Source organism: Harpia harpyja, chromosome 6 (assembly GCF_026419915.1).
Source record: "Harpia harpyja isolate bHarHar1 chromosome 6, bHarHar1 primary haplotype, whole genome shotgun sequence".
Classification (NCBI taxonomy): Eukaryota; Metazoa; Chordata; class Aves; order Accipitriformes; family Accipitridae; genus Harpia; species Harpia harpyja.
The window spans coordinates 55,094,046-55,120,886 of record NC_068945.1 but is presented as its reverse complement, the minus strand read 5'-3'; the positions used below and the strand labels follow the sequence as shown (position 1 = coordinate 55,120,886).

The 26,841-nt window shown below is 37.6% G+C and overlaps 1 protein-coding gene across 2 annotated transcripts in view; it reads left to right on the top strand.

The window, feature by feature from the left end:
• PRKAR2B (protein kinase cAMP-dependent type II regulatory subunit beta) overlaps positions 1–26,584 on the top strand; it is a 105,165-nt gene extending 78,581 nt beyond the window's left edge. For both annotated transcript variants that reach the window (XM_052790266.1, XM_052790265.1), the window contains exons 3-11: positions 2,730–2,782; positions 3,946–4,029; positions 16,155–16,261; positions 19,190–19,343; positions 20,627–20,728; positions 21,321–21,395; positions 22,148–22,213; positions 22,385–22,523; positions 24,018–26,584. In XM_052790266.1, coding sequence (XP_052646226.1) covers positions 2,730–2,782; positions 3,946–4,029; positions 16,155–16,261; positions 19,190–19,343; positions 20,627–20,728; positions 21,321–21,395; positions 22,148–22,213; positions 22,385–22,523; positions 24,018–24,151 — 914 coding nt within the window. In that variant the 3' untranslated portion in view covers positions 24,152–26,584. The remainder of the gene's footprint in view (positions 1–2,729; positions 2,783–3,945; positions 4,030–16,154; positions 16,262–19,189; positions 19,344–20,626; positions 20,729–21,320; positions 21,396–22,147; positions 22,214–22,384; positions 22,524–24,017) is intronic.
• The last annotated feature ends 257 nt before the right edge of the window (positions 26,585–26,841 follow it).

Here is a 26,841-nt window from a genome sequence, read left to right as displayed (position 1 = left end):
AGTTTCTGAGAAGCGACCTCCCCCCAGGCCAACTCCCCCCAGTTTATATACTGGGCATGATGTCACATGGTATGGAATGCCAGTTTGGGTCAGCCGTCCTGGCTGTGTCCCCTCCCAAATTCTTGTGCTCCTCCAGCCTTCTTGCTGGCTGGGCATGAGAAGCTGAAAAATCCTTGACTTAGTCTAAACACTACTTAGCAGCAACTGAAAACATCAGTGTGTTATCAACATTCTTCTCATACCAAATCCAAAACATAACACTATACCAGCTGCTAGGAAGACAATTAACTCTATCCCAGCTGAAACCAGGACATAGAAGCACATCAGTCTTCACTAGTGGTATTAAGACCATATGGAAGACAGCCTAGAATAATACTCAGAGAGTCCTTAATGTATTAGGTGTTCCCAGGTTACCTTTGCCTGAGACACGCTATACTTGGAAATTGGCTAAATCAGTCTCAGCCCTGTTAGCAATTACCATTGAGAATTCTCAATTACCATTGAGAATCTGAAGATGAGAACTGAGAGTGTGTGAAAAAAACAGAAAAATAGAAAAGCTGATCCTTAAAACAGTGGGGGAGCTATGGAGGAATGAGGCCTATCACAGATTTACAGATCATTTTTGTTCCTAGAGAAATTACAGACAAACATTCAAACATTTTGTAAGTATCTGGAGGAAAGCAACAAACAGGAATCGGCATGGGTTTGTTGGAAATATCTAATACCCTATAATGAGAGAGTAAAACTTGTGGATAAAAGAAAAGGAGCAGATGTCCTACATTTTTACTTTAAGAAAATTTTGAATGCTGTGTGGAGGTTTGACTCTGACTGGATGCCAGGTGCCCACCAAAGCCGGTCTATCACTCCCCTCCTCAGCTGCACAGGGGAGAGAAAATACAACAAAAAGCTCACGGGTCGAGATAAGAACAGGGAGAGATCACTCACCAATTACCATCACAGGCAAAACAGACTCAACTTGGGGAAATTAGTTTCATTTATTGCTAATCAAATCAGAGTAGGTTAATGAGAAATAAAACAAATCTTAAGCCATCTTCCCCCCAACTCCTCCCTTCTTCCCAGGCTCAACTCCACTCCCGATTTCTCTCCCTCCTGCCTGCCAGCAGCGGCACAGTGGGACGGGGAATGGGGGTTGGGGTCAGTTTTCCACACCTTGTCTCTGCCGCTCCTTCCTCCTCAGGGGGAGGACTCCTCACTCCTCCCCTGCTCCAGCGTGCGGTCCCTCCCATGGGAGACAGTCCTCTATGAACCTCTCTGTGAGTCCTTCCCACGGGCTGCAGTTCTTCACGAACTGCTCCAGCACGGGTCCCTTCCACAGGCTGCAGTCCTTCAGGCACACACTGCTCCAGCGTGGGTCCCCCGTGGGGTCACAAGTCCTGCCAGCAAACCTGCTCCAGCGTGGGCTCCTCTCTCCACAGGGCCACAGGTCCTGCCAGGAGCCTGCTCCAGCGCGGGCTTCCCACAGGGTCGCAGCCTCCTTCGGGCACCCTCCTGCTCTGGCGTGGTGTCCTCCATAGGCTGCAGGTGGATATCTGCTCCACCGTGGACCTCCATGGGCTGCAGGGGGACAGCCTGCCTCACCATGGTCTTCCCCACAGGCTGCAGGGGAATCTCTGCTCCGGCGCCTGGAGCACCTCCTTCTCCTCCTTCTGCACTGACCTGGGGGTCTGCGGGGCTGTTTCTCTTACATATTCTCATTCCGCTCTCTGGCTGCTGTTTCTGTTCCACAGCAACTTTTTCTCCCTTCTTAAATACGTTATCCCAGAGGTGCTACCACTGTCACCGACTGGCTCAGCCTTGGCCAGCGGCGGGTCCGTCTTGGAGCTGGCTGGCATAGGCTCTGTCGGACATAGGGAAAGCTTCTAGCAGCTTCTCACAGAAGCCACCCCTATAGCCCCCCCAGTACCAAAACCTTGCCATGCAAACCCAATATAAGCTGTCTTACAAGACTCCCCTATAAACAAGCTAGGGAACATCAAGCAGTGTCTCAATGTAAGTTGCATGGGATATAGCTGCAAGAATGGTTGGATAAGGTAACCCCAAGCAGCTACTGCTGCTTCACTGCCATGTGTGTACCAGTTCTGAGCATCACATTTCAATAAAGATAGGGCTAATTGGAGAGAGTTCAGGTAACAGCAATGAGGATAGTTAGAGAGCTGAAAAATATTACTTGTAAGGAAAAAATTGAAGAACCAGAATTATTTACCCTAAAAAGTAAAACATAGGTAGGAGAGAAAAGTTTTCAAGTCTGGGGGAAAAAAAAAAAAAAAAAGAAGAAACCAAAACAACAAACAAACAAATAAAACCCCCGAACCACCTTGAACTTATACAGATGAAGGGAATGATCTGATCTTGGCATCCAGTATGGATAGCTTAAATTCTAACAAAGAATTAGTTTAGACATCGGAAAAAAAATGCTGATAGTAAGATAAGATCACTTAGAACAGGTTATGTGAGAAATTTGTAAGTATATTAGAAGTCTTTTAAAACACAGAAAATATGTCCAAAAATGATACAAGTGTAGCTTTGTTTCACTGGCAGTTTGGAGATGACTTGCTGCAGACCCTATCAGTGGTAACTTCTGTGATTCTCTGTTGAGTGTGTGACGTTACTGCGTATTATTACTGTGCCACACAATGCATTTTCTGTTCTTAAATCTTGTGAAACATTATTGTACTTTGAATTAAGATTATACTTTTTTTTTATTTCAGTGTGTGCAGAAGCTTACAATCCTGATGAGGAAGAGGATGACACAGAATCTAGGGTATTTAATGCTTTGAGTCAAATACTTTTTTTTTTCAGTTCTCAGGCATTAAATTTAGGAAGAAAATAGGACTGATTATATAAGTTATGTAACCAGCATTACCATTCCTTTCCAAAAGCATCCTTGTTATAATGTACTTTAATAATCTGTGGGGTTTTCATGTTAAAGGAACATTTAAAAATTCTCTGTAATAGTCACCCATGTAGGACCTGATATGAGTATTACTCTAAATTACCACACCTTTGATACTTGGTCTGTTAAGGAAACGTTTTTGTGCAATTATATTTGCCCGGAGAGTACCTGCTCCTAAAAGTACTTACTTGGTGTCCTCATAATCTTGCAGTAGTTTCCTCAGGTTTTTCATAAGGCAGAAAAAGGTAAATTTTAAAATCGCAAAGATTTTCAGATGTACAATGCAATAGCTAATGAACTGTATTTATTTCTTTTACTTATGTCACCCTTTTAAAGGCATTTACTTAGCTTTTGATATGAAATAGTGTAAGTATGACTTCTAAAACAAGCTTAAATGTTTGTATTATACCTAATTTTTGGCTTGTAAAACTGTCAAAAAGGTTATCCTATAGTATCACAGCTTTAAAACCTCGAATACCGTTTTAAGCATATGAGTTGAATGAACAACTTGATTGATACTCACATTAACCAGACATCAGTAATTTAGTATATCTCTGGCTCACTGGGATAGTGTCAAGTCTGTTGTTTACTCTGTGAAACTTCTGATATAAATTTAACGCAGATATTATTTCACAAAATGTTCTTTGGGAAGTAGCCATGGCACATGGCTGAATGTAACAGCGGTGCTTTTTATAAAACGTGCATGCTCCAAACATGGATAGAGAGTAGTATAGTAATGTTTATGCAGCAATAGTTGAGATAAAGGTATCCAGAATGGCTTGCAGAAGTGAACTGGATTCTACAAACATGAAGATTATGTTAGCTTAAATACAGCAGTGCTTCATTTGCTAATGCTATGGTGATATGATATTATCATTGAGCGTTTATTCAAATCCTAAAGATTTTGAAATGAAAGTGTTATGAAGCATGGCCAAAATATTGTGTAAAATGCTTAGCTGAATTAGCTCAGTCCTTCAGCTAGTGCTGCTATATGATAACCACTTTAAAGTTTTTTCTATTATATCCCTCAGATTATTCACCCTAAAACAGATGATCAAAGAAACAGACTGCAGGAGGCATGCAAGGACATTCTTCTTTTTAAGAACCTAGATCCGGTAAGAGACTCTTTGTAACGAACAACATTTAGCAGTGCTGCTAAGAATTAATTCTCTTGAACTTTTGAACAGAATTTTACAGATTTGACTTTTGTGAGCTCTCATGTATGCTTTCTTGACCATTTTATAAACTCCAGAAATCCCATTTTTATAACTGATATGTCATATATATAGAGCCTTTTGTTCACCACCATGAATGACAGTCTTGAAGTACATTAATATGAACGTGTACATTAATATGATTTTAAAGTACTGTATTTTCTTATTTTCTTATTTTAAATCTTCTTGCTGTACATTGATGTATATAAACTCATCAGTTAACTGGAACATTTAAGTTGTTTCTGCCAGTTATTTTTTATCACCCAGAAGTGTGCTGACTGATCCATCAAAACCTAAAATTACCCCCAAACCCTACAGTTTAGCTATAGATGTAATTGAACAAGCAAGTTATAAAACAGAGAGAAAGAGAAAGGCAATAGCGAGGTGTTTACATTATTATTTCACTTAATACGGATACTGTAAAAATGCTACAGATCATCTTCTATGCAGGTAATTTCCTTCTATTGCCTATAAAAACAAGTATGGGCTTTTAAGAAAGCTTAAATCCATTGAATGAATGATCTGGATCAGACAAAGGTGATGCCACAAAAAAGCACAGAGTTTTTTAAGGGAAAAGGCGAGTGTATCAATCAAAACATGCATACTGAGGTTGGGATGACGCACAGCACACCAATTGCTTTCTCAAGAGAATTGATTCAGTGCTGTCAGGGGAGGGAGCATGAGAGAAAGGGAGATAATTATGTAGATTTTTAAGCATGAGAACAAAAAGTTTTAAATTTGATTCAAGAGGGAGCTAATGGAAACACCAGCCTGCAGCTCTGTTTGAAAGTCAGGTGCTGTTACAGAGAATGCAGGTTAATTCGTGCTGTGGGTTTCCAGCTCCTGCTTTTGTCTGCACAAAGGCTGAGCCCTTACCCTGGGTGCCTGTTCCCAGAGAGGCCCTGAGGAGCAGTGAGCCACAGACCCCCAGCTTTGCAGAACCCTAGAGTTAGAGCTATAGGAGGGCATCAAAAGTCTCAACGTAGGTGCTAATATGTGTGCATTCTTGGGACACGGGTTCCTGACACAGATTTCCAAACTCCTCCTGGGATCTCCAAGTCTTATTTACCCCCCTTTGCTCAAATTGTCCAGTGGATTAAGAACAATTCCTTCTGCTTTAAATCCTTCACAGACAGCATTCTGGAAAGTTGAATAAAATAATTTTTGTAAAGGAGTTTTTAATTATAATAACTTTACTCATAAAAGGCATTGGAAAGCTACTGAGCTCTGAGGATAGCAAGGGCATTAAAACGTAGCCTTCTTCAGTCTGGCTTGCTCCTTCTGTGGAGCCAAGATCTGTAGTCCCCAGGGTACTTCTCCCACTCCTCCTTCTTGTTCTGCTGCTAGGCAGTGACTCAAGAGCTGTGCCACTGTAGTTGCAGTAATTTAAATGTTCCTATTCCAGCTCTCTTCCTCACCTCTGCCTCTCCACCCCACAGCACAAGAGCATGTGGTGCCATCTGCTGCAGATTGCTCTCTGGTGTATTAGCAAAAAAACCCCCTTCATCTTGGAGAGAGGTAATATCTTCAGCTGTTAAAGCTAAAGTCTCTGGAACAAAAGTCAAGCTGTGTATTGATAGCATCTCCCACTCCTACTGTTTTTCGTTTTCTTACATTGAACTTCAGCCTCTTTCTGCTATAGTTCTGTGTATGAAAAACATTGTTTCAGAGGTCAGTGAATCAGAGGGGAAGAGACCATGTAAAGCACTTAATGGCTTTTCCCTGATGGCCTTTTAGCTAGGTATCAAACACCATTCCTAGATAGGGCAGCACTCTGAAACATACCATAACAACAAGCCCTAAGGCACCATCAGAATTGCATGCAGTACATGATGCTAAATGCAGTTCACATTTTCCTAAAACTTTATCCCACCCTAACACCCTGTGTTTTAATTTGAATGGAAGGATAAGATAAGGGTATCATTAAAGCAGAAGGAGAAGTTGCAGTAGCTAGGAGTGACTTACAATACTGCTCAGCATTTTAATTAAAGAGTCCATCTGAACAGACAAGAGCCTTCACATAAAAGAAAAACAGCAGAACCATTTGAATGTAAGAAAAAATGAGAGAGAGGAGAAAAAGATAACATTCAGACTTTTGGACAACTTAGGACCTTCTAAACACACACAACACTGTCTTGAGCCTGCATTTACCTGATAGCAGTGTTTGAATATCAGATAGGTAAGCTTCTGGAGAAGTATTTATAAATATCAATATTTTGCATATTGCCTCTGGTGGAAAATACAGCATGTTATAAAGGAACACTAGCACTGGTATAAAATTCCCTAAGCAGCACTCTGTGTTTTAAAGGCCAACTCTTATAAATTCCGTAAAGTCTGTGAAGTTACTTGAATTATCTTGAGACTTTCTTTAACTTCGTGGTTTGCTGAGGATGTGACTGGTCAGTTAATGTCAGTTCAGCAAGGCACTCCTGAGATAACTCCCTTAAATAAAAAGCACTTTAAAAAATCAATATTTTAGCATTTTTTTTACCATTCTGGGGGCTTAATCACGTCCTATCTGGTTGCTGTCACTCAATATCAGTTTTAGCTAGTGTGTAACAGTATTGAAAAAATTACTAGAAGAGAAGAATATGGATTGAAACATGCATGTGCAACAAGATGAGGGGAAGAGGTTTTTGCAGAGTTCTGTGGCTGCTTTTTAGAGGATCATATCAGGAAAGAATCAAGAGAAATTCCAGGAGCAGAACTGTGTGGATGAGTGAATTAAAAGAGAGCAAGATGCATTCAGATGTTTGTTTCCCTCTCCCCACACTATTAATCTAACCTATGTTAGATTAACCTATTCCTCTCCTAAAGCACCTCTTCCTGTTATTCTTCCCAGAAAACCTCTTCCTATTAGACCACAGTATTATTTATTGTTCTTCTTGATTGCCTGCCACACCATTGCCCAGAAACCTAGTATTTCTTTTGTTCTCCCAGGATTGCCATAGTGTGTCGGGCTGCTTGCGCTACATGCATGCACAAAGCATGTTACCACACCTTCTCCTTCATGCTCCAGATGCTGGAGGTTACTGGCAGTGGAATCAGAAGCTGCATGCCCTCTTTCTCCTCCACTTTCACTTTGTACAAGCCAGCAAGGAGAAAACAAGATGATGACTTTGGGCCGTTACTGGGGATAAGCCCCAAGTTGCTATCCCTGGACTTTGTTCAGCCTAGCAACTCTTTTATCACTGGGAGGAATAGCAGCAGCAGCAGCTTATCTAGTGGCCAACGCAGCCTTCTATCCTTTTTACAATGCAATTCAGAGAAGTTGTTCTTTTGGGTTTGTCTTTTGAGAGGAAACTTTACTGAAGCTGATTAACAGGCTATTTGGTTTGTCTGTTCTGGGCTAGATATGGCCCATAGGCCAGCAGTTAGAAAAACCTGTTGAACCTTTTATCAGAGTAGCAGGGGGTGCCGCAGGGGACTGATACCATCAAAGGTGTGCTGCACCCTTGCACTTGAAGTTTGAACACTTTATTTTACAAAAATCCACAAGCATTGTTAGATCATCTATTCTGTTTCAGGGAAGTTTTATTTTGGAGAGCTTTGCCCTGCTAATGCTTCTAGAGAATATTTCAAATAAGTCTTGACCCTTTTCTAAAAGGTAATAAATTATATATATTCTTCACAAATATGCAAGAGCAATTTCTGGGCATATTGCCGCTCATGTACCTGGGGAATTATTATAAGAGAGCACAAATATTGATTAATCAATTAGAATTTATTAACTTGAAGGAAGATTAAAGAAAGCATAATGCAACTGTGTTTTATGAATAGTGGACTCTCATACTTAGTGCCAAAGCATTCCTTGAAAAGTGCTACTAACAGAAGAGTCTCATAATGCTTTTACATTCTTAAAACTTTTGGTGAATTAACGGGAATATATATATATAAGAAAGAACCCAGAATGCCTGAACATGTTAATACTCTGCCCTCCTAAATGGCACAAAACTCTTTGCAAACTAATGGGTTCCCAAACAAATAGTACTGCACTTCATCCTTCCTTTTTTCCTAAGGCAAAATTAATGCTTACATCAGATCTAGCAAACAGTGATTCTCTCTACCTTGCCTATAATCAGTTATTGAAGATGTTCTGCAAAAGAACTGCCCAATGTGAGGTGCCTTCAGCTTAAGAATTTTGGAAACTCTTTGCAAGTCTGAATTATTTCTGCCATTTTTTAGCAAATTGCTAAAAAGTCAGCTAACTTGCTCAGAGGGACTAGTTACAAAATATAAAAAGTGTTACTGAGCCTAATTGACGGGCATGTGCATGATATTTGAGAGGCAGAATACTAACTTAACATGTAACTAGATGGAGGAAGGTTAAGGTAAATTCTCAAGGAAAATATTAATACTCAGAAATACTGATTATACATAAAAATATAAATTAGATTCTTTAATAGTGAAAAAATACATGTCTTTTGATTAGTTTACAAGTGCATATTACACAAGGGATCTAAACATTATGAATTGGATCAATAGTACTGCTGACATTTATATCAAAGTTCCAGGCGAGTATATATACATGGTTTTGTTCTGAAAAACAAATGCAGAGAGCTCGAGACATGAATTCTGTAATTTCCCTTTCTCTCCAAGGTCATGACTTGTTGATTAAGAACTCCTTTTATTCCCATAGTTTCCCTGCCTATGTTTTGTTGCCTTTTTCTATGTCTATCTTTTTTTTTTTTTCTTCTTCCTATTCTAGTATTCTGTCTGCTTCATTACCCTCTTAATATCATGCTGAGCATTAATTTGTTGATATTTCATATTGCTCAAAGTGAGGATAAGTTGGTCAACAGGATGCTATTTTAACTTGGGCTCATCTTCATGAAATGGTTGTAGCAGTAAAGAATAAAGTGGTTTGTGAACTTGATTTGGGGCAATGGAAGAACTGTGGATTCACTTTGTTCATATGATAGTCTTATGGATGTGTCTCAGAACATTATAATTTTTACAAGTCATATAAAATAGGCAAGTCTTGTTACTACTATTGTGTTGAAGTGCAAGGCAATCTGATGCCTGCTAGGTTATGCAGGATATCTTGGATCTATAAGGGAAATTAACTCAGATTTCCTGTCCAATAGGGAGCACTCCAGCAGCACACTCATCCTTCTTTTGGGGAAATTCCCAAAACATATATAATCCAAACGTATCATTCAGTAATTTTGGGATTTACTGGATGCAGCTTAACAGTTGTTGGATTTTACCAGCTCCTGTCCAATGCCAGATTAAGATTGTCTTGGTTTGCTGTCAAAAGCCACGTAATTTTAATTGTACAAATGTAGCTATGCCTTCTATATCCTGAGTACCTTTTCTTAAATAGTGGGGAAGGATATTTTTCAGAAGTTACTTTTTACATTTGTCGTTGTCATGACTTTCAGTGATGATTGTGTCCTACTTTCCATTTTATATACAGTGCCTTCATTGATTCAGAATGGGTAACACTTTATCGGACAACAAACATTTGTATCAGCAATTCAAACATCGACGCTTCTCAAAAGCCCCAGTGTTTAAGAATGTTTGAGTTTAGTATGGAGAACTTGGTTCTTTTTCCTTTACAAAATGGCTCACAGTAAATCTGTAAACTGATATTAGGAAGACATGTACCTGGCACAGTGGTAGCCAGTCACTTGGTAGTCTAGCAGTTAAAAGAGCCATTGGCATTTGGGAAGGACATGTCATTGTCTGCCAGCTCTCCTGAATGGATCAAAATCTGTCTCACAAGGACATACGAGTGACTGGATTTTTAATCTGTGTGAAATGTGTACTAAATATAATGCAGTTTTAATTATACTCAGTGTCCTTTATCTAACTGATTATTGTTTTTTCAAGGAATTGTCTTGAGATGTAATTGCCATGTTTGTTTTGTTGACTTGAAAGAAATTGAGGCTAACACACTATTTTTGAATAATGCAACATACGTCTGGAGGACAGTACTTCATGTGATACAAAGTATGTGTTTGGAGAGGTATGAGTAATGACTTGCAGTTTTTCACTTGACCTGGCAAGAACAATGGAATCGGACACTGTTCCAGGGGGATGTCCTTGGTAAACCAGTTATTACTGTCTGGGGCTTTGTTCTGCATCTTGTGTCATGTCTTTTGTTTGTAACTGATTATAAACGTGCACATGGTTTTGTACATTTCAGATATGAAATGGCAATACATCAGGCTTATGCATGTCTTACTTATGCATGGGTATCACCACAGACCTAGATTCATAAGGGTACCTGGTATCTGAGTTTCACTTTATGCACAGTAAAATATTTCTTAACTCTAACAGAATGATTCATAAAATCTCTGCTTACATGCTATGCTGTTCATAGGCACCATGATAACTACCAGAGGTATTTTTTGACATTAAAGTTCTGCTTCAATGCTTGAGGTTTATGTGGCCACTATGGGATAAAAGGGAAAAGAGGGCAACTACTTTTTGCCACGGGTGTGTAGTGTTTAGAATACATAGCACATGAAGACTGTCAGAGAGCATCAGGCTTCTAGTGAAGTGTTGATGAAGAGCATCTATGTTGCTGCCATGGAGGAGAGAGAGCTTGCAAAGCACAGCGAAGAGGACAAACTAGCAGAGACTTTGCAGTTGAGGTAGGTTGTGCAGATGGGAGTTTGAAGGGGAACTGGAAACAGTGTGCAAGATAGTGTAGGACTGCTAGAGTTGGTGCAATGACAGTGATGATGGGCCGCAGGGAGTGCTCCCTAGCACCAGCTGGACCAGCCAATCATGGCACATGTAGAGGTTTCAACGCAGATCCATAGGTAGGATGTAACCATCTTGCTCTCAGGCTGCTGGGAGTGGCAGGTGTTTCTCCTGAAGGCTGGGGAGCAATGGTGTCTTCACCTATGGGAGACGTGCTGTGGTTAGAGTGCTGAGCTGCCAGCTGAAGAAACTGCAGAAGGACCTGAGAGGGACCGCGTAGCATCAGGCAGGACAAACAGTAGCTTGACAGCATCTTTCTAGAGTCCACTGAAGAGACAAGAGTGACTTTCTACATCAGGTGGAGCACCAATCTGTTGACCAGATTTGCTCTCAAGTGGTGCCATGACAGGATAAGACACAATGCGCACAAACTGAAATACAAAAAAATCTGTTTAAGAAAAGCCCTTTTTACTGTGAGGAGGGTGGTCAACTGCTGGAACAGGTTGCTCAGAGGGGTTGTAGTGTTAATTTACATGGTTTAGGACTAAAGAGCTAAGAATACATGCTGTTTTTTTACTAGTTATCAGTTATAGTGTTGCCGAAATCCGGAATAAAACTCCTTAACAGCAATGAGAAGTTAAGAAGCAGGTACTCCTTTATTGCAGCCCTGGGTACACGGGGGATCACTCCACCTATCGTGTGCACCTGTCTTGTCTAACGATACAGTTAAATACACACCTGTTATACATATTCATTAAGTTTCTGGGAAATGTTATACATAATCATCAACTTTCCAGTAAATCATTAGCATATGTATATGTCTCTTCACGCAGGCGCAGCAAAGGTCTCTGGTGGTCTTCAGAAGCCCTCTGGTGGTCTTTCATAGTCTTCCTCACTTGTCCGCTTCTTGACCTCTTTTAGCTGATTCTGCGCAGTATGATTCTCATCACTATCTATATTAGTTTGCATAAAAATGTATATTATGTTCTGTTTTGAAATCTAACCTTTTCAATGATTGGTCTTTCAGTTATCAAGATGGGAAAGGTAGGGAGTTTCCAAGAACCAAATCTTCTTGGCTTCTTAAAGGAAAATATAAGCCAACGATAATCAGCTAAAAGTACAGTACTACACATTCTTTAAGTTCTTTATCTACTATAGTCACACACTATAACTTTATATTCCTAAGATTTTAGCTGTAATCAGATTTGATTTCTTTTAAAATGTAACATTAGTCACATGCCCTTCATATTAAATGTTTCCTTAGTTCAGTATTTTGAAGGCTTTAATTACAGGGAAAAATGTAATTGATCGGCTAGAAATACAGATTTTGTTTGTCAGGAAACTAAGAAGGATGCCCAAAGGCAGAGTTTGACTGACTGCGGTAGATTTTTACTCTTAAAATTTTCCATTTTTGTCACCTTTCTTCAGTTCTGTAATTGGTAACCACAAGCTAGATGAGAGGACGTTCTCTGTCCCTGAAGCCATGCAGTGCAGTATGACATATATACATACAGCTAAACTCCCTTGCACCATCCTTTCTTCCTAGCCCCACCAAACCAAGCAACTAACCAGGCTGGTTTTACTTATACTGGGAAGAAGCCCTGGCTCAAGCACCCCTCCAAGCTATGACCGGGGTCTGTCAGGAGGGGAGTGATAGTTGGCACAAGCCAAAATAGTACCAGCTGTGCTGACAATTGTGCTAAGAGCAAACCAGCCCAGACTACACCATGTCAGTGCTTGAGTCCATCCCCTGGTCCTGTTGAGTTTGTACTTCATGGTTGTAGCCTCTGATTCTGACTGATCTAAAAATGCAAAAGGCCTTTACTCGCACAGTTCATTTAAGTTTGTATAAAACCAGGGTAGGTACCATCTTGGTCTAAGTAAGAGAGGGAAGAAAACCACTTCACTTCAGGCGATATGAGAGGATATCTCATGGTGGCTGATGCTGATAAGGGAGCTAATGCTCCTTTGCACTCCTGCTTCCCAGCAGTTAAATCCACACTTGAAAGCAAGGGTGATTGAGACAGTAATGATGGCTGTAATTATGGCATGTTTATTCACTTGTCTAGTAAATTATTTTGTGAAATCATGCTCTGTCATTAAAGTCCAATTGTTAGAAAGACTTTTTGAGAGAAAGGCAGTAACTACACTTCAAAAAAAGAAAATATCTTTCTAGAAAGAAAATCTTGATAGGTGAATTTGGTTTGTATTGTGAATGTGTCTTTCAGAAAATCTGATTTCTCATTCAGCCTCCTTGCTTTTAAGGAAGTTAAAATATTTTCCCTATCACAATGGATGGTAATCAAAGTGTGCTTTCATGGCAACAAAGCAAGGTTCCATAATTTTCTCAAAAATATTCCTTTTTTGAAGCATTTACATGCTTCACAGTTTAGAATGAAAAAAAAATCCATTGCATGTATTAATCAGAGTATGTAAATAAACATTATGTAAACAATCAAATTTCAAATAATTTAAATTTTAGGTTTGGTTCTTTATATTCGTAGAGTGCATTATCCTCAAGAAAAATAGATCCTTTATTATATTTGAAAAAATGTATTAAGATAATGAAGTTTTAGCGGAAGTCACAAAGATTGCACAACATACATGTTTAATACTTCAGATTCTTTATAAATTTTATTTCTGTTAAAAAGTTTATCATGTTTTAAAAATCTCATTCTTTAGAATATTGATTACCAGATTGCCACAGCATTACACATAGCAGATTTACAAACACTGATATAAAAACGTCTTCCTGTTTTCATTTTATATTTATTTTTTAAAGCTAGAACTGCTTTAAGGAAGAAGAGCTTTCAGACTGCACCATTTTACAAAATACCAGAATTAATTCTGTATATGATAACAGGTCTACTTTTTAATTCTAAAATTACCCATCTGTATGCTTTCAAAGTAATTATGGAGGGTGCCAGTAAATTGAGCCTCAGTCTGGCAGAGAATCAAGAGGATTCACATAGAGCAAGCTGGGCAAGCAAGTTTTATAATTCTCACTGTAAAAGCAAAAAACACATGCCTGTTGGCTATTGCAGTCTGCTCTATGTTAATTTTATGTAGAAAGCCTTGGGAAAGGGACCAGTTGTCTTTAAGTTAGTTGCCATTTATTTAGAAATTTAAAATACATGTGCAATACTTCAGCAGATAATAGACAGTTCTCAAATGTATTAAATACCTTCAAGTGTTTAAAACATTTTTAAGAGGGAATTTTATTTGTGAATTCTACTATGTTGTCTAAAAAAGACATAGATTTACCTGCTAGAAAATTTGTGTTTTGATGAGCTTGATTCATAATTATGAGATTGAAAATGTTCTAACCTGAAGTCTGAGATGAAGCACACTGAATAAAGATTATAACTATATGTATTATTCCTTCAGTACCGCAAATAACCGTCTTTTTAGTTTAATCTTTTTTCCAAGATGTCTTGGGAGTATTTTAATGTCCAAGGGTCAGGGCCCATATAATACATTTTCTTGCATCGCTTGCATTTAGAGGAGAACATATACACCTTACCCTCCCATAAAACATTAAACATTCTCCTTGTTCTTGTTTTCAAATGGCAGCCAAGGGCTGTTGGTTGGGGAGCCAGCCACTTTGCCAATTCAGATGTTAAGCAAGGGGAAGGGAATGGGGCTTCTTCAAATGCTTTAGACAGCTAACTGACATTAGGTCGGTTTTGCAGATTCTGTAGGAGTTCCTTTTAGTTTACATAGGGAAAACTGAAAAGACTGAAGTAATATTGCCTATTAATTTAAGCATGAAAGTTTTTAAAAGACAACTCCTGTACCTAATTTTCAGTCTCTTGAAATGGCACACACATTTTTCTCTTTCTCTGAAATGAACTATAACCCATTCACCGATAGTAGAATTATCCTTCTTTTTGCAAATATGTACCTGTCTATACTAAAACACGTACTAAATAGAGACATAGTTGAACAATTCCTTGCTGGCCTAGGTAGGCTGCATGATGTCTTGCTGTATTTTACTATGATCAGCTGCACTGAGGATCGATGCTGCCATTCTGTTGTTCTTTGTGCCCACACACAATGAACTCTGTGAAGTAAAATTGTATTTAGCTTCCATTTTTTAAAAAGACTTGGATAACACGGTACTGCTGACATTTTTAAAAGCTTTGAGTTAGTGAAGAAATTCTACAGAATAAAGATGGAATTCATTCCACCTAATTTTATCTGTCTAAAAATTAAGTGTCTAACTGTGAGTTATAATAGGTGTCTCTATCATCACAGGAAAGAAAGAGGGAACTCTAGAGAATGAATCTGAGCTATGTAGTGTGGTTATCTCTGTCCATGGGCTGCAGGACTCTAGAGGGCTGGCTTAGGCTGGTCTTTGGAAAGGCAAATGCCATCTTTCAGTGGCTGGAAATGCTGTGAACTGAATCATTGTAAGATGTGTGGGGATCTAAATCTACAGGCTTTTCTTTACCGTGGTTTTCACTAGAACCTGCTTGTTCTAGTATGATACATACTTAAAAGTTTCAAAAGGTAGAGGATAATTTTGTGTTTATTGTCAGAATTTTAGGTATATTGCTGGATAAACTGAAAATAAAATTTAAATTATTAGGTTATCTTTTTAGGATTCATATCGTTAGTCCACAATGAGCTGTGTTTGGTTTTCTTAGATATGAATAGTTAAGTTTTAGCAGATTTACACCAAACAAGACAAATTATGTAATTAGTGATTTGTTTTTGTTATTAGACAGACATAATTCAGATGCTGACATTTTGTTAGTCTGTTAACATTTCTCTCTAAACATTCATATTCCATTCAAATTAACAAAGCAGTTTTATAGCCATGTGTAAATTCCTACTTCCCAATGAGTCCAGCATTTACTTACTAAACCAAAGCACTGCAGACCTTTACGGTTACATCTATCCCAGCATTGTGCAGGCATTGTATAATTTAGATTTTCAAAATACTTTACAGTAACTTTGAAATTTTAAATTCTGTAAAATAGTTCTAAAGACACAAACAGGTAAGTGTATTGTTTGCAATAAGGGATACAGGGTTTTTTTTAACTGTATAAAGTTACACAGTCATGAAGGGTGAAACTCTATCTTTGGATGCTCATGAGCAATTTATATAGCAGACAAGATCTATGTTATCATTGGCAGGGACGAGAAGGGAAGCTGGACGCTGAACACTGGAAGAGGAAAAAGCTAACACTGAATACTAAATAAAACTGTCTTTCTGATTGATCCATGCATTTCTGTAGCATGAATATTTTCTGTCCGTGAACATCTTTTATCTGCATATTGGGAGGCTGGACAGTTAGTTAATTTGAAGAGTAAAATTTTAAAAGCAGATGATAATTTCTTGTCTTTGTCTGTGTTCTTTTAAATAGGAACAGATGTCTCAGGTGTTAGATGCGATGTTTGAAAAGCTGGTTGAAGGAGGGGAACATGTCATTGATCAAGGGGATGATGGTGACAACTTCTACGTCATTGATAGGTGAATTGCTGTGTTGTCTTATAGCACAAAGTATTATGCAAAAGTCCATTGAGAAAAATCTATTTCTCTACATACTTGTATTTAACTCTTACATATGTTTGCATGGGAGAAAGAAAAAAGAACACGTGTGAACCAGTACAGCTCTGTCTGAGCTGCAGAGAATGGTTTATGAAAGCAGGCAGACTTTTCATATGAAGTATGTCCCCGTCCTCTTTATGTATTGCTAGATCCCAAAGGCTGGTTTGTTGTTGTTTTTTACATGGAAAGAGATCTAACACAAAACACAATGGGAAAAGTTCTACAGCTCAGTATTTGAAATCTTACTGCAGTTCTGTCCTATCTGTAGACTTTCTTGTTCCCATGAATATTATTAGCTTGAGTAGCTAAGTCATTACTTTTCATTTGGAGATCTGTACTGGATTAAGCAGGTAACTAAGTGAAAAAACCTCATGAAGTTCAACAAGGCCAAGTGCAAGGTCCTGCACATGGGTCAGGGCAATCCCAAGCACAAATACAGGCTGGGCGACGAGTGGATTGAGAGCAGCCCTGCGGAGAAGAACTTGGGGGTATTAGAGGATGAAAAACTGAATATGAGCCAGCAATGTGCGTGCGCAGCCCAGAAAGCTAATCGCGTCCTGGGCTGCATCAGAAGAAGCATAACCAGCAGGTTGAGGGGGGTGATTCTGCCCCTCTACTCTACTCTGGTGAGACCCCACCTGGAGTACTGTGTTCAGCTCTGGGGTCCCCAGTGTAAGAAAGACATGGACGTGTTGGAGCAAGTCCAGAGGAGTGCCACGAAGATGATCAGGGGGCTGGAGAACCTCTGCTATGAAGACAGGCTGAGAGAGTTGGGGTTGTTCAGCCTGGAGAAGGGAAGACTCTGGAAAGACCTTATAGCAGCCTTCCAGTACCTGAAGGGGGCCTAAAGGAAATATGGGGAGGGACTCTTTAACAGGGCATGTAGTGATGGGATGAGGGGTAACGGTTTTAAACAGAGAGAGGGTAGATTTAGATTAGATATAAGTGAGAAATTCTTCACTGTGAGGGTGGTGAGGCACTGGAACAGGTTGCCCAGAGAGGTTGTGGATGCCCCATCCCTGGAAGTGTTCAAGACCAGGTTGGATGGGGCTTTGAGCAACCTGGTTTAGTGGAAGGTGTCCCTGCCCATGGCAGGGGGGTTGGAGCTAGATGATCTTTAAGGTCCCTTCCAACCCAAACTGTTTTATGATTCTAAATCCTAGATATTGATTACTGTTGAATCCAGTGAGTTAGGAGGAGCATTTACTTTGGCATCCTTCACTAGTCTGTTTTCACAGGCTGCAGCCAGGCCATCCCAACACACCTTTTCTTATTTGTACCTTTAGTTTTAGGCTAACGCACTGATTTCTGAGAGTGTTTGAAAGGAATATTATGCTAGAACTCTACAAGAAGTGCAGAGGTTTTTGGTCAGTGTAGATCAGTATAACCAGCCAGTCAAAGGAGGTGATTTTCCCACTGTATTTAGTGTTGGTGCGGCCTCACCTTGAGTACCGTGTGCAGTTCTGGGCCCCACAGTTTAAGAAGGTTGTTAAGGTACTCGAATGTGTCCAGAGGAGGGCAACAAAGCTGGTGAAAGGGCTGGAAGGAATGTCCTGTGAGGAGCGGTTGAGGAGTTTGGGCTTGTCTAGTTTGGAGAAAAGGAGGCTGAGGGGCAACCTTATTGCTCTCTGCAGCTTCCTGAGGAGGGGAAGTGGAAAGGGAGGTGCTGAGCTCTTCTCCCTGGTATCCAGTGACAGAACATGTGGGAATGGTTCAATGCTGCACCAGGGGAGGTTCAGACTGGACATTAGGAAGCATTTCTTTACCGAGAGGGTGGTCAAACACTGGAACAGGCTTCCTAGAGAGGTGGTCGATGCCCCAAGCCTGTCAGTGTTTAAAAGACATTTGGACAATGCCTTAAATAACATGCTTTAACTTTTGGTCAGCCCTGAAGTGGTCAGGCAGTTGGTCTAGATGGATCGTTGTAGGTCCCTTCCAATTGAAATATTCAATCAGAAGATCGAAGAAGTGTGTCAGGATTCTTTGCTGAAGAGTCATTGTTTTTGAGCTTTGTGAGGTTACGGTTTGCCATCTCTTATCCAAAAAGCTGCAGGGACTTCGCAGTATTCTGTCAGCCTTGCAGTTTTTAGGTGCAGTGAATCATCTCTAAGTCCCTTATCAATGAAATCATTGTACAGATTTTTGCATTACATTCACATGACTTATCAACAAGTACCATACAAATATTCAGCACTGAACAAAATGATGGCTCAGCATCAATGGGGATGGCTACGTCATGTTTTACAACATACCAGATTTTACAGCATTCACAGAGCAAAAAAAAAAGTTACAACTTTAATGATGGGGAGAAGAAATCCACAATATATTAGAAATACATATCTTCATTTCATAATCTTATGTTGCTTTTCATATACATTCCGTTTCCTGCATCTCCTCTATTTATTACCTAACATAAATTACTACTTTAAAATATTTTAAATGTTAAATAACTGTTATTATTTCAGTGATCATATCATAGCAATTGTTGCAAAGACTTGTTACATTTGTATTTAGTGTGTTTAAAATGAAATTAAGAAACAGATGCTAAGTTAGATCTTAATTTTTAATAAGTTCTGGTGGTCAATAGATCAGTGTACATCCAGTCTATCTTTAAACTGAGTTAATGTAAAAACTAATGACCCTCTCCTTTCCTTTAAAAAGGAACTACTTCTATTATTTATGGAAGTGTCTGAGATGTCTCTGCCAGGTGTTTAATATAATTTAAACTAGCAAATGTATATTTCAAATGCTTAATCTTTGGAATTCATGGTATAAAAAAATATAGTGAGAGGCTGCTTAGCAAAGACCAGACTGGATTCTACTCACTGTATTTATATATTTTATTAACAGAGGTACATATGATATTTATGTAAAATGCGATGGTGTTGGGAGGTGTGTTGGAACCTATGATAACCGAGGAAGTTTTGGTGAGTTGGCCTTAATGTACAATACACCCAGAGCAGCTACAATTATAGCTACCTCTCCTGGTGCCATCTGGGGTTTGGTAAGTGAAATACTTGGTTTAAGATATTTAATTATTTTATATAAATTGCACTGATATGCTATGTCAGCATTTAAAAAATGAATTATAATTTCTAAAAGTTTAATTTTAAAAATTCTGAGAACTCCCAGCACAATATTGTCTTTTCCCAGAATATGCAGAAGCAAACCTGAGGCTTAAGAAAACACTGATTTTAAAAAAATCATTTTGCTTTATTATATTTTAATGATAATTTCCCAAATTGCAAACCACTTGACAATTACTTAGACACATATATAAAATGTTTTCCCACATCTTGATAGGAAATGCCTTTGGTTCCAGAGTAAAATTCAAATATGAGGTTATTTGTCAGTGTTACACTGTCTGAATCTTTGACAACAGTAATAGAATTTACCAAAAGAGTAAAACTGGGATAGCCATCTTCTGCAAGATGTACATATCAATCTAATGACTGATCACAAGATAACATTTTCCTGTTGAAGCGAAATGCATGGTTTTTCACCAACTTAATCCATATGATTTTGGGGATCATGGCAGAGTTTAGGACACTATAAGAATGGCTTTAAATTGGATTGGGTTGTATTGGCCAGCAAGTCCCACCTGTAGCAGTGAAGGCTTGCAAAGCATTTCATCTCTGTCTGTCACCAGGACACAGTCATATGAAGTTAAGAGAAGAAAACAGCATACGTATTGTTTTTCCATCTGTCTGCTGCACTTGGATTGCCAAATACTAAGGAATGTCCAGTTAGCTGTTTAGGGCAGCAATGAGTCTTATTCTGCTGAAACAGCAGAAAGTGGACTGTGACCTAAGACCCAGACCCATGCATTTTGGTTTTGTTTGTATAATAATATAAAAACCTCTTTGAGTACATTATCAATATGTATGTGACCTCAGGATAATGAATAAACTTTGTAAATTAAATATTTAAACATTGAGGATTTCTTAAATATCCTAAATTACCCACTCAGCATTAATTGTGTAGCCAACCTGTTTAAGGTAACCTCTCTGCTCTCTATATGTAAACTCTATACGTATTCTCTGCCGAAGGGCAGAGAAGCTTTTCACAACCTGAATCAGATCAGGAGCTTAACTTTAGGAGCTCTTGATTGACCTCTAGAGGAATCTTTCTCAACTGACTGTATGGGGAGACTAGTCAGCTAGTTTGACGGCTACATTGAGAGACTAAAATTGGGTAATTTGAACATACTCAGCCATTTCTAAAGTATTTTCTACCACACATGTATTTTCTGTTAATAAACTCTCTTTTTCCTCTTTGTGTTTACAGGACAGGGTAACGTTCCGAAGAATCATTGTAAAAAATAATGCAAAAAAGAGAAGAATGTATGAAAATTTTATTGAGTCATTGCCATTCCTTAAATCTTTAGAAGTAAGATTTCTATTGCATTATTTTAATGGCTATATCAGAGGTATCTGATAAGATTCTGCTTTTGTAGAATTCAAATTTGGAATTCAAATTTTGTCCACAATAAGATTTTGCATACTTTCATTTTGGAGAAAGACCATATTTTTGATATTTCTAAATTTTCAGGATAAAGAACAATTGTTAATACTGCATTTTTTAAAAAAACTGTATTTTTTTTTACCTTTACCTTCATTTTCTTAAGCTTAATTTTAGTAGATATTAGCCAATAAAATTAAACAATTACTTAGGGAATTTCAAAATATTTTCATTTAACAGGTATATTTTTACATGCATGCTTTACTGAAAATAATTTTTGAAGACTCGGTAAATATAGACTTCTTACAAAAATGGAAGCTCTATCAAAACATCTAGCTGTTAAGACCATAATACACCCTCTGGAACACTATTCAGCAGTTCTTCCTTTTTTTAATGATTATCAAACCAGGAAAATAAAGATACACTATTCTCTGTGAAGATTCATGAAAATAAATATGAAAGGGCTTTCTAGATATAATGTCAACCAAATATTTCTTACATTTTCTTTTTTTAAATGAAGGTATCTGAGCGTTTAAAAGTGGTTGATGTGATTGGCACCAAAGTGTACAAAGATGGAGAACAAATCATTGCTCAGGTACGGTTTATTTTGAGTTTTAGTTTTTCTTTTCCAATAGGTAACAATTATCATGTTATCTATAGACAATAGATACTTTTAAACAATGTTTTTCTGTCTCAGATGAAACAAAAACAATGAATCTTGCATCTAAGAGAAGTGATTATTTTGATTCAGAAGCTAATTTTTCACTTATGGTACTTTGAAAAACATCAATAAAGGAGTCAACATTTTTAGTATACTTTAGAAATTCAAACTATATAAAAGAGTGATTGCTTCCAATAAGGAGCACTGAAGACTTACCTTGTTTTTGTTGTTAAAATATGATAATCTTTTGAAGAAGAATGCAGAAGTAAACTCTTCAGGGTAGGCAACTGAAATTGTCTTGCCCCAAAATAATTATTGGATATCAGATAACCCTTGGAGGCTTTTTATACTGGAAACTCTGTAAGGAAGGAAAATAATTTGGAAGGAATACAAGGATGGAGAAACAGGAGTAAGTATCCTAAAATCTTGAATAACATTGTTTTTCTCTGCTTTTTGTATAAGGCACAGTCAGCTATGTCTTTTCATGAAAAGGCCTTGCTGTCAGTTCTGTATAGATGTTTTATTATGTGCCTAGAGTATAGTTTTCACATTAAAAATTATTTCTTTTGCAACAGGTATCAAAAAGGTGAGCTTCAAGGCACTGGCTGCAAATATTTTAATGTTACCATGAAACTAAAAAGGAAATTTCACATTTCCTTTACTCACTTTATTTTTTTCTTCTACAGGGTGACTTGGCTGATTCTTTCTTCATTGTGGAATCTGGAGAAGTAAGGATTATAATGACAAGGAAGGTAAACATCCCTAAACCACAGAATTTTTTTTTAAAAAAACTTAATGTATTCTAAGTGTTAAACAGTAATGATACCATTGTTACTAATTTTGCTTATGCGATCTTGAGTTCAGCAAATATCTCTCTCATTCTCTCTCTTCCTTTCTCTTTCTTTTTTTACCTGGTATTTCAGGGTAAACAAGATGTAGAAGAGAATGGAGCAGTTGAAATAGCTCGATGCTCAAGAGGACAATACTTTGGAGAACTTGCTCTTGTAACTAACAAACCACGAGCCGCTTCTGCATTTGCTCTTGGCACTGTCAAATGTTTAGGTATTGTTCAATAATATTTTATGTCTAGTATAAAATTATACATAATCTATATGGTTGTTTTTATTGTGAACTCTGTCTTTTTCCAGAATATAAGATTTAATTACATTTACCTGAATTAGACTAAGTACATCATGTATTACTGTGCATTCCTATTTACATTATTTATCTGCAAAAATTATTTGCATTTGATAAATGGTATTAACCACAAATTCTTCAACGTTTCTCTGATTGCATGGAAGTAAAAATTGTTTCAGGACAGTACAGAGAGCATTGCTGCAAACGATTTATAGCTATCAGATAAATGTCTAATACTCTGCAGAAAGGTAAATTATTTCTTTTCTCAGTAGGCTGACTCTCATCCAAGAAATAACTGTGGTAAAAATCCTGTCCTGTTTTATCACCATGACTTAAGCTTTAACAAATTCTTTGTCTTCACCAGCTGCTAATTTAATCATTCCATCACACTGTAGTCTCAGGCACGGGAAAAGCACAGACCATAGGAGTTGTGCCCATAGACAACCCTTTGCATCCATCGATTTTCATGGTCTGATGCTTAGCTCCTAAGTATTTGTGTCTAATTATGGGAAAACTGTAGACAGATTTGGCATTCTTGAATGACAGTTTGATTACCAAGCCAGTAACCAAAGAGCTTCTCACTTACTTATAAAGGTATTATTTTTTAAAATCCTTATCTCCAAACTCTCAGAGATGATCAGGCAATAAAGATTAAAGATGATAGAGAGAAAAGAATAAGAGGCAGTGGTCATTACCCAGTGGAAGAGTGTCATTACCCAGCACAGGTGAGTCACTAAGATATCTGGCACTTCCCAAACAGCAGAGATCTTGAACTTTTCTCAGGAGCCACGAGACTACAGGCCACCAGGTTGGAAGCTGCTTGAAGTATAAAGTTTCCTCCCTGGCCTATTGGCTAGAATTTTAGAGGATAACGTGATCAGGTAAAGAAAATATTCTGGTTGGCTACGCATTGACATTGCATGTGAATTACTGTCTCCAACTTTTCGTACATTTGCTGGGAAATAAGTTTCTATTACAATTTCCACTGTGGGTGTAAGCAAGTAAAAATAGCAAGGAAATATGCTAAGTTAAACCCCAAATACAGCCAACAACATCAGCAAAGGATGTGCTGCTTTTTAAATCTCAAGACTCTTAAAACTGTATTCTGTGGAGAAATCCAGGCCCCTCCAGACTTCTTCAGCAGCTCTTGGGTGACATAAATCTTAATATGAAAATATTTTCAAAATAAGAAACACAGCAAATTCTAAGTTTATTTATGAAGTTCCAAGACAGCAATGTGTTGGTTGATCTTGGTTTTGCTACGGTAAGTGGTTCTCTTCCGTGCAAAGTATATGCCTCACTAGTATCTGTCCTGTTATAATGTAAGATTTTACATTGGAATGTCATAAACACCAAGATTAGTGTCTGCAACTGACAAGCACATTATATTCTTTCTCTTTCTCTCCCCTTTTATCTTAGTTATGGATGTGCAGGCATTTGAAAGGCTTTTGGGACCTTGTATGGAAATTCTGAAAAGAAACATTGCAAACTATGAAGAGCAGCTAGTTGCTCTGTTTGGAACAAACATGGACATTGCTGATCCCAGTGCATGAACTAAACATTGGAGCAACAAGATCTGTTATGAGAATATAGCACAGTAGTGGTTAGTCCACTGAGAAATTGTCTCTTTTCCTATAGATGCCAAGCATTTTCTGTGATTTTAAGGGTGGGTTTGGGGGTATTTTTTTGACTTACTACAGTGGAAATACTAGTAAACAAAACAGGAATTTAATAAATTGTGGGCTTGATTTTTGAAAGTGCTTAGCATTGATGGTTCCATCTGCCATTAAGATGACCTGTAGTAGCACAGCACCTTTGAAAATCAAGTCCTTTAACACAGCATTTCCTTAAAGAGTAGATTTCAAAAAACCCACATGCGATGAACTTGTTAAACCAGCTTCTGTTCTTCAAAAAGGTTACAACTTTTCTGGAAAGACTGTTAGTTTGAATGTGATCTGTTGAAAGTATTAGTGCACACAAAGTGTTTATATGTATTAATACAGAAGATATACAGTAGATATTACTTTCTGACTATTACAGTTGTCATGATTTTATGTTGCATTTATCACAGATGTAGTGAATCACAAGACTAATCGTAAGATAAAGCATGACAATGCATTTTGTGTAATGCTCATGACCCAATCTGATTTTTAACATTTTGTAATTTGTTTTAAAGTCCTCTTTGTTTAATATGTCATGGTTCAGCACGACATTGTAATATCTTATGCAATTTAGAGGACTTGTATATTTTTGCAATAAACTGCATTTTTTATTAGTTACACATATTCTGTACAGTCTAGAGTGAGGACAGCTGACAAATTAACCTTAATGCTTTAAAAGCAAAGGCATAGGTCATTGTCATGTTCTACCTAATCATACATAACTTATATTGTTTTCCTTCTCCCTTGTTTTATATGTATGCATTTTGTCTTCTCTATCTATGCTTGTTCTCTAATTTTTTTTTAGATCTCACCTTTTTTATCTGTTAAATCTTCCACCTATTTAAAATGAAATGATCTCTGTATCTCTCTCTTCTTGCAGTCTAATCTTAGCTATCAAAGACCAGATTACTGAAGTGATTGATATCAAAAGCCATGCTAAACTAAGCTTGTCCTTGAAAAATCCTTATCGGGAAGTAAAAAAATATTTTTAATTTGAAATATCAATACTTCAAAAGCTTTGCACAAGTCTGGAAAGTATGTCATTGTTAAAGCTAACAAGTCCTGCTTTCAAAAATCTGTAGGTCATCATAAAATAATATCTTTTTAGCCATAATAGCATGGGATACCTTCTGAGACTGCGGAGAGAGAACATAATCTTAATTAGGAGCACAGAGCTCATTGCTTACAAGGGTCTGTGACTGGAAATTTCAGGCACAGTCCAATTTTAATACTGCTTACTGACCTATCTGTTGATGTACATGGAAAGCTAGTGCACATAATGGCAATTGGCAGTAGTTCTGCCAAATGATACTACAAGAATTGTGGGAAGGCTGCTTGCACCCTGTTTCAAACACCTGAATTGTAACATCTTTCCTTCTTAGATAATGACTTTTCTAATGCCATATATTTGTGTATGTTGATGTAATTATTATCCTATAGTTAGTGATATGTTCTGACAATTTATATAATCATACCTGTATATGAAATTATGATTATATGATAACAATATATAATTTATATCATACAGTATGGTATAAATTATAAGTCAGATTCCTAACAAAATACAATCTGAGCAAAATTTACAAATGTCATTTTTTTTTTACCTAGAAACCTGGTATGAATAATTGCAAATATGATAACTTGCCTTTGTACTTTTGATTTATGGAAAAAAGAGAAGCCTGTTATACTAGAAGGAAATATCAGGTAACCAAAATCTACACTCTTGTCATTCTGTATGCTTAATCTCTAAAAGCTACCTATATTTTGCGCTAGCTTGATGTGATTAAGAAAAATGCTAGAAATCACTTGTACAGCAGTAAACTAAGATCAAGGCCATAAATGCCAGTCACAATATTTTCAATATTGTTGGTTATATTTAAAGTTTCCTTACAATAAACAACACTTTTTATATATAAAACTCTACATTTATTGATATTGTTGTGTTTTAATTCCATTATCATAAAGTTACAAGTGACCTATTTATATTCATTTATTAAAACATTCATAATTTTTAACACTTTCATGTTGATTTTCATAAATGATGTTATGTGGATGCTCTGTCTGCTCAGAACAGATGACATGTTGGTGTGGGAATTGTCATAGCTACTTTGTATTTGATGATTTGCTTGTAGTTTATAGCTGGGAAAAAGCTGTGGAGTGACAATTTTAAGATAATCAGAGACTTTGGATTTTGAGTCCCAAAGTACAGCTTCATGTTGCAGCAGTTTTATTGTGTTGCTCTTGGGGACTGCATGATTTCTGGAATTTTCTTTGTTGGTGAATTCAGGGGGGTTTAACCAACAGTAATAAATTGTCGCTTTGTAAGTTTTGTCCAAATCATTATATCCTTCATTAGTCAGCACTTGGGATTTCTCCTGGATCTTTTCGTATGTACACTTCAAACACACCAGTCTTCATAATGTTGCAAGTGTTCATCCTAAGAAGGAAATCATACTGATTTTTAATGACCTTTCAAAAAAAGGTAGATAGTTCTAATAATTTTAAGCAATGTGATGTCACGTTTACCTTATGAGACTATCTGTGTCCATACTTAGATTACCTGATGCATCTGTTACTAAGGA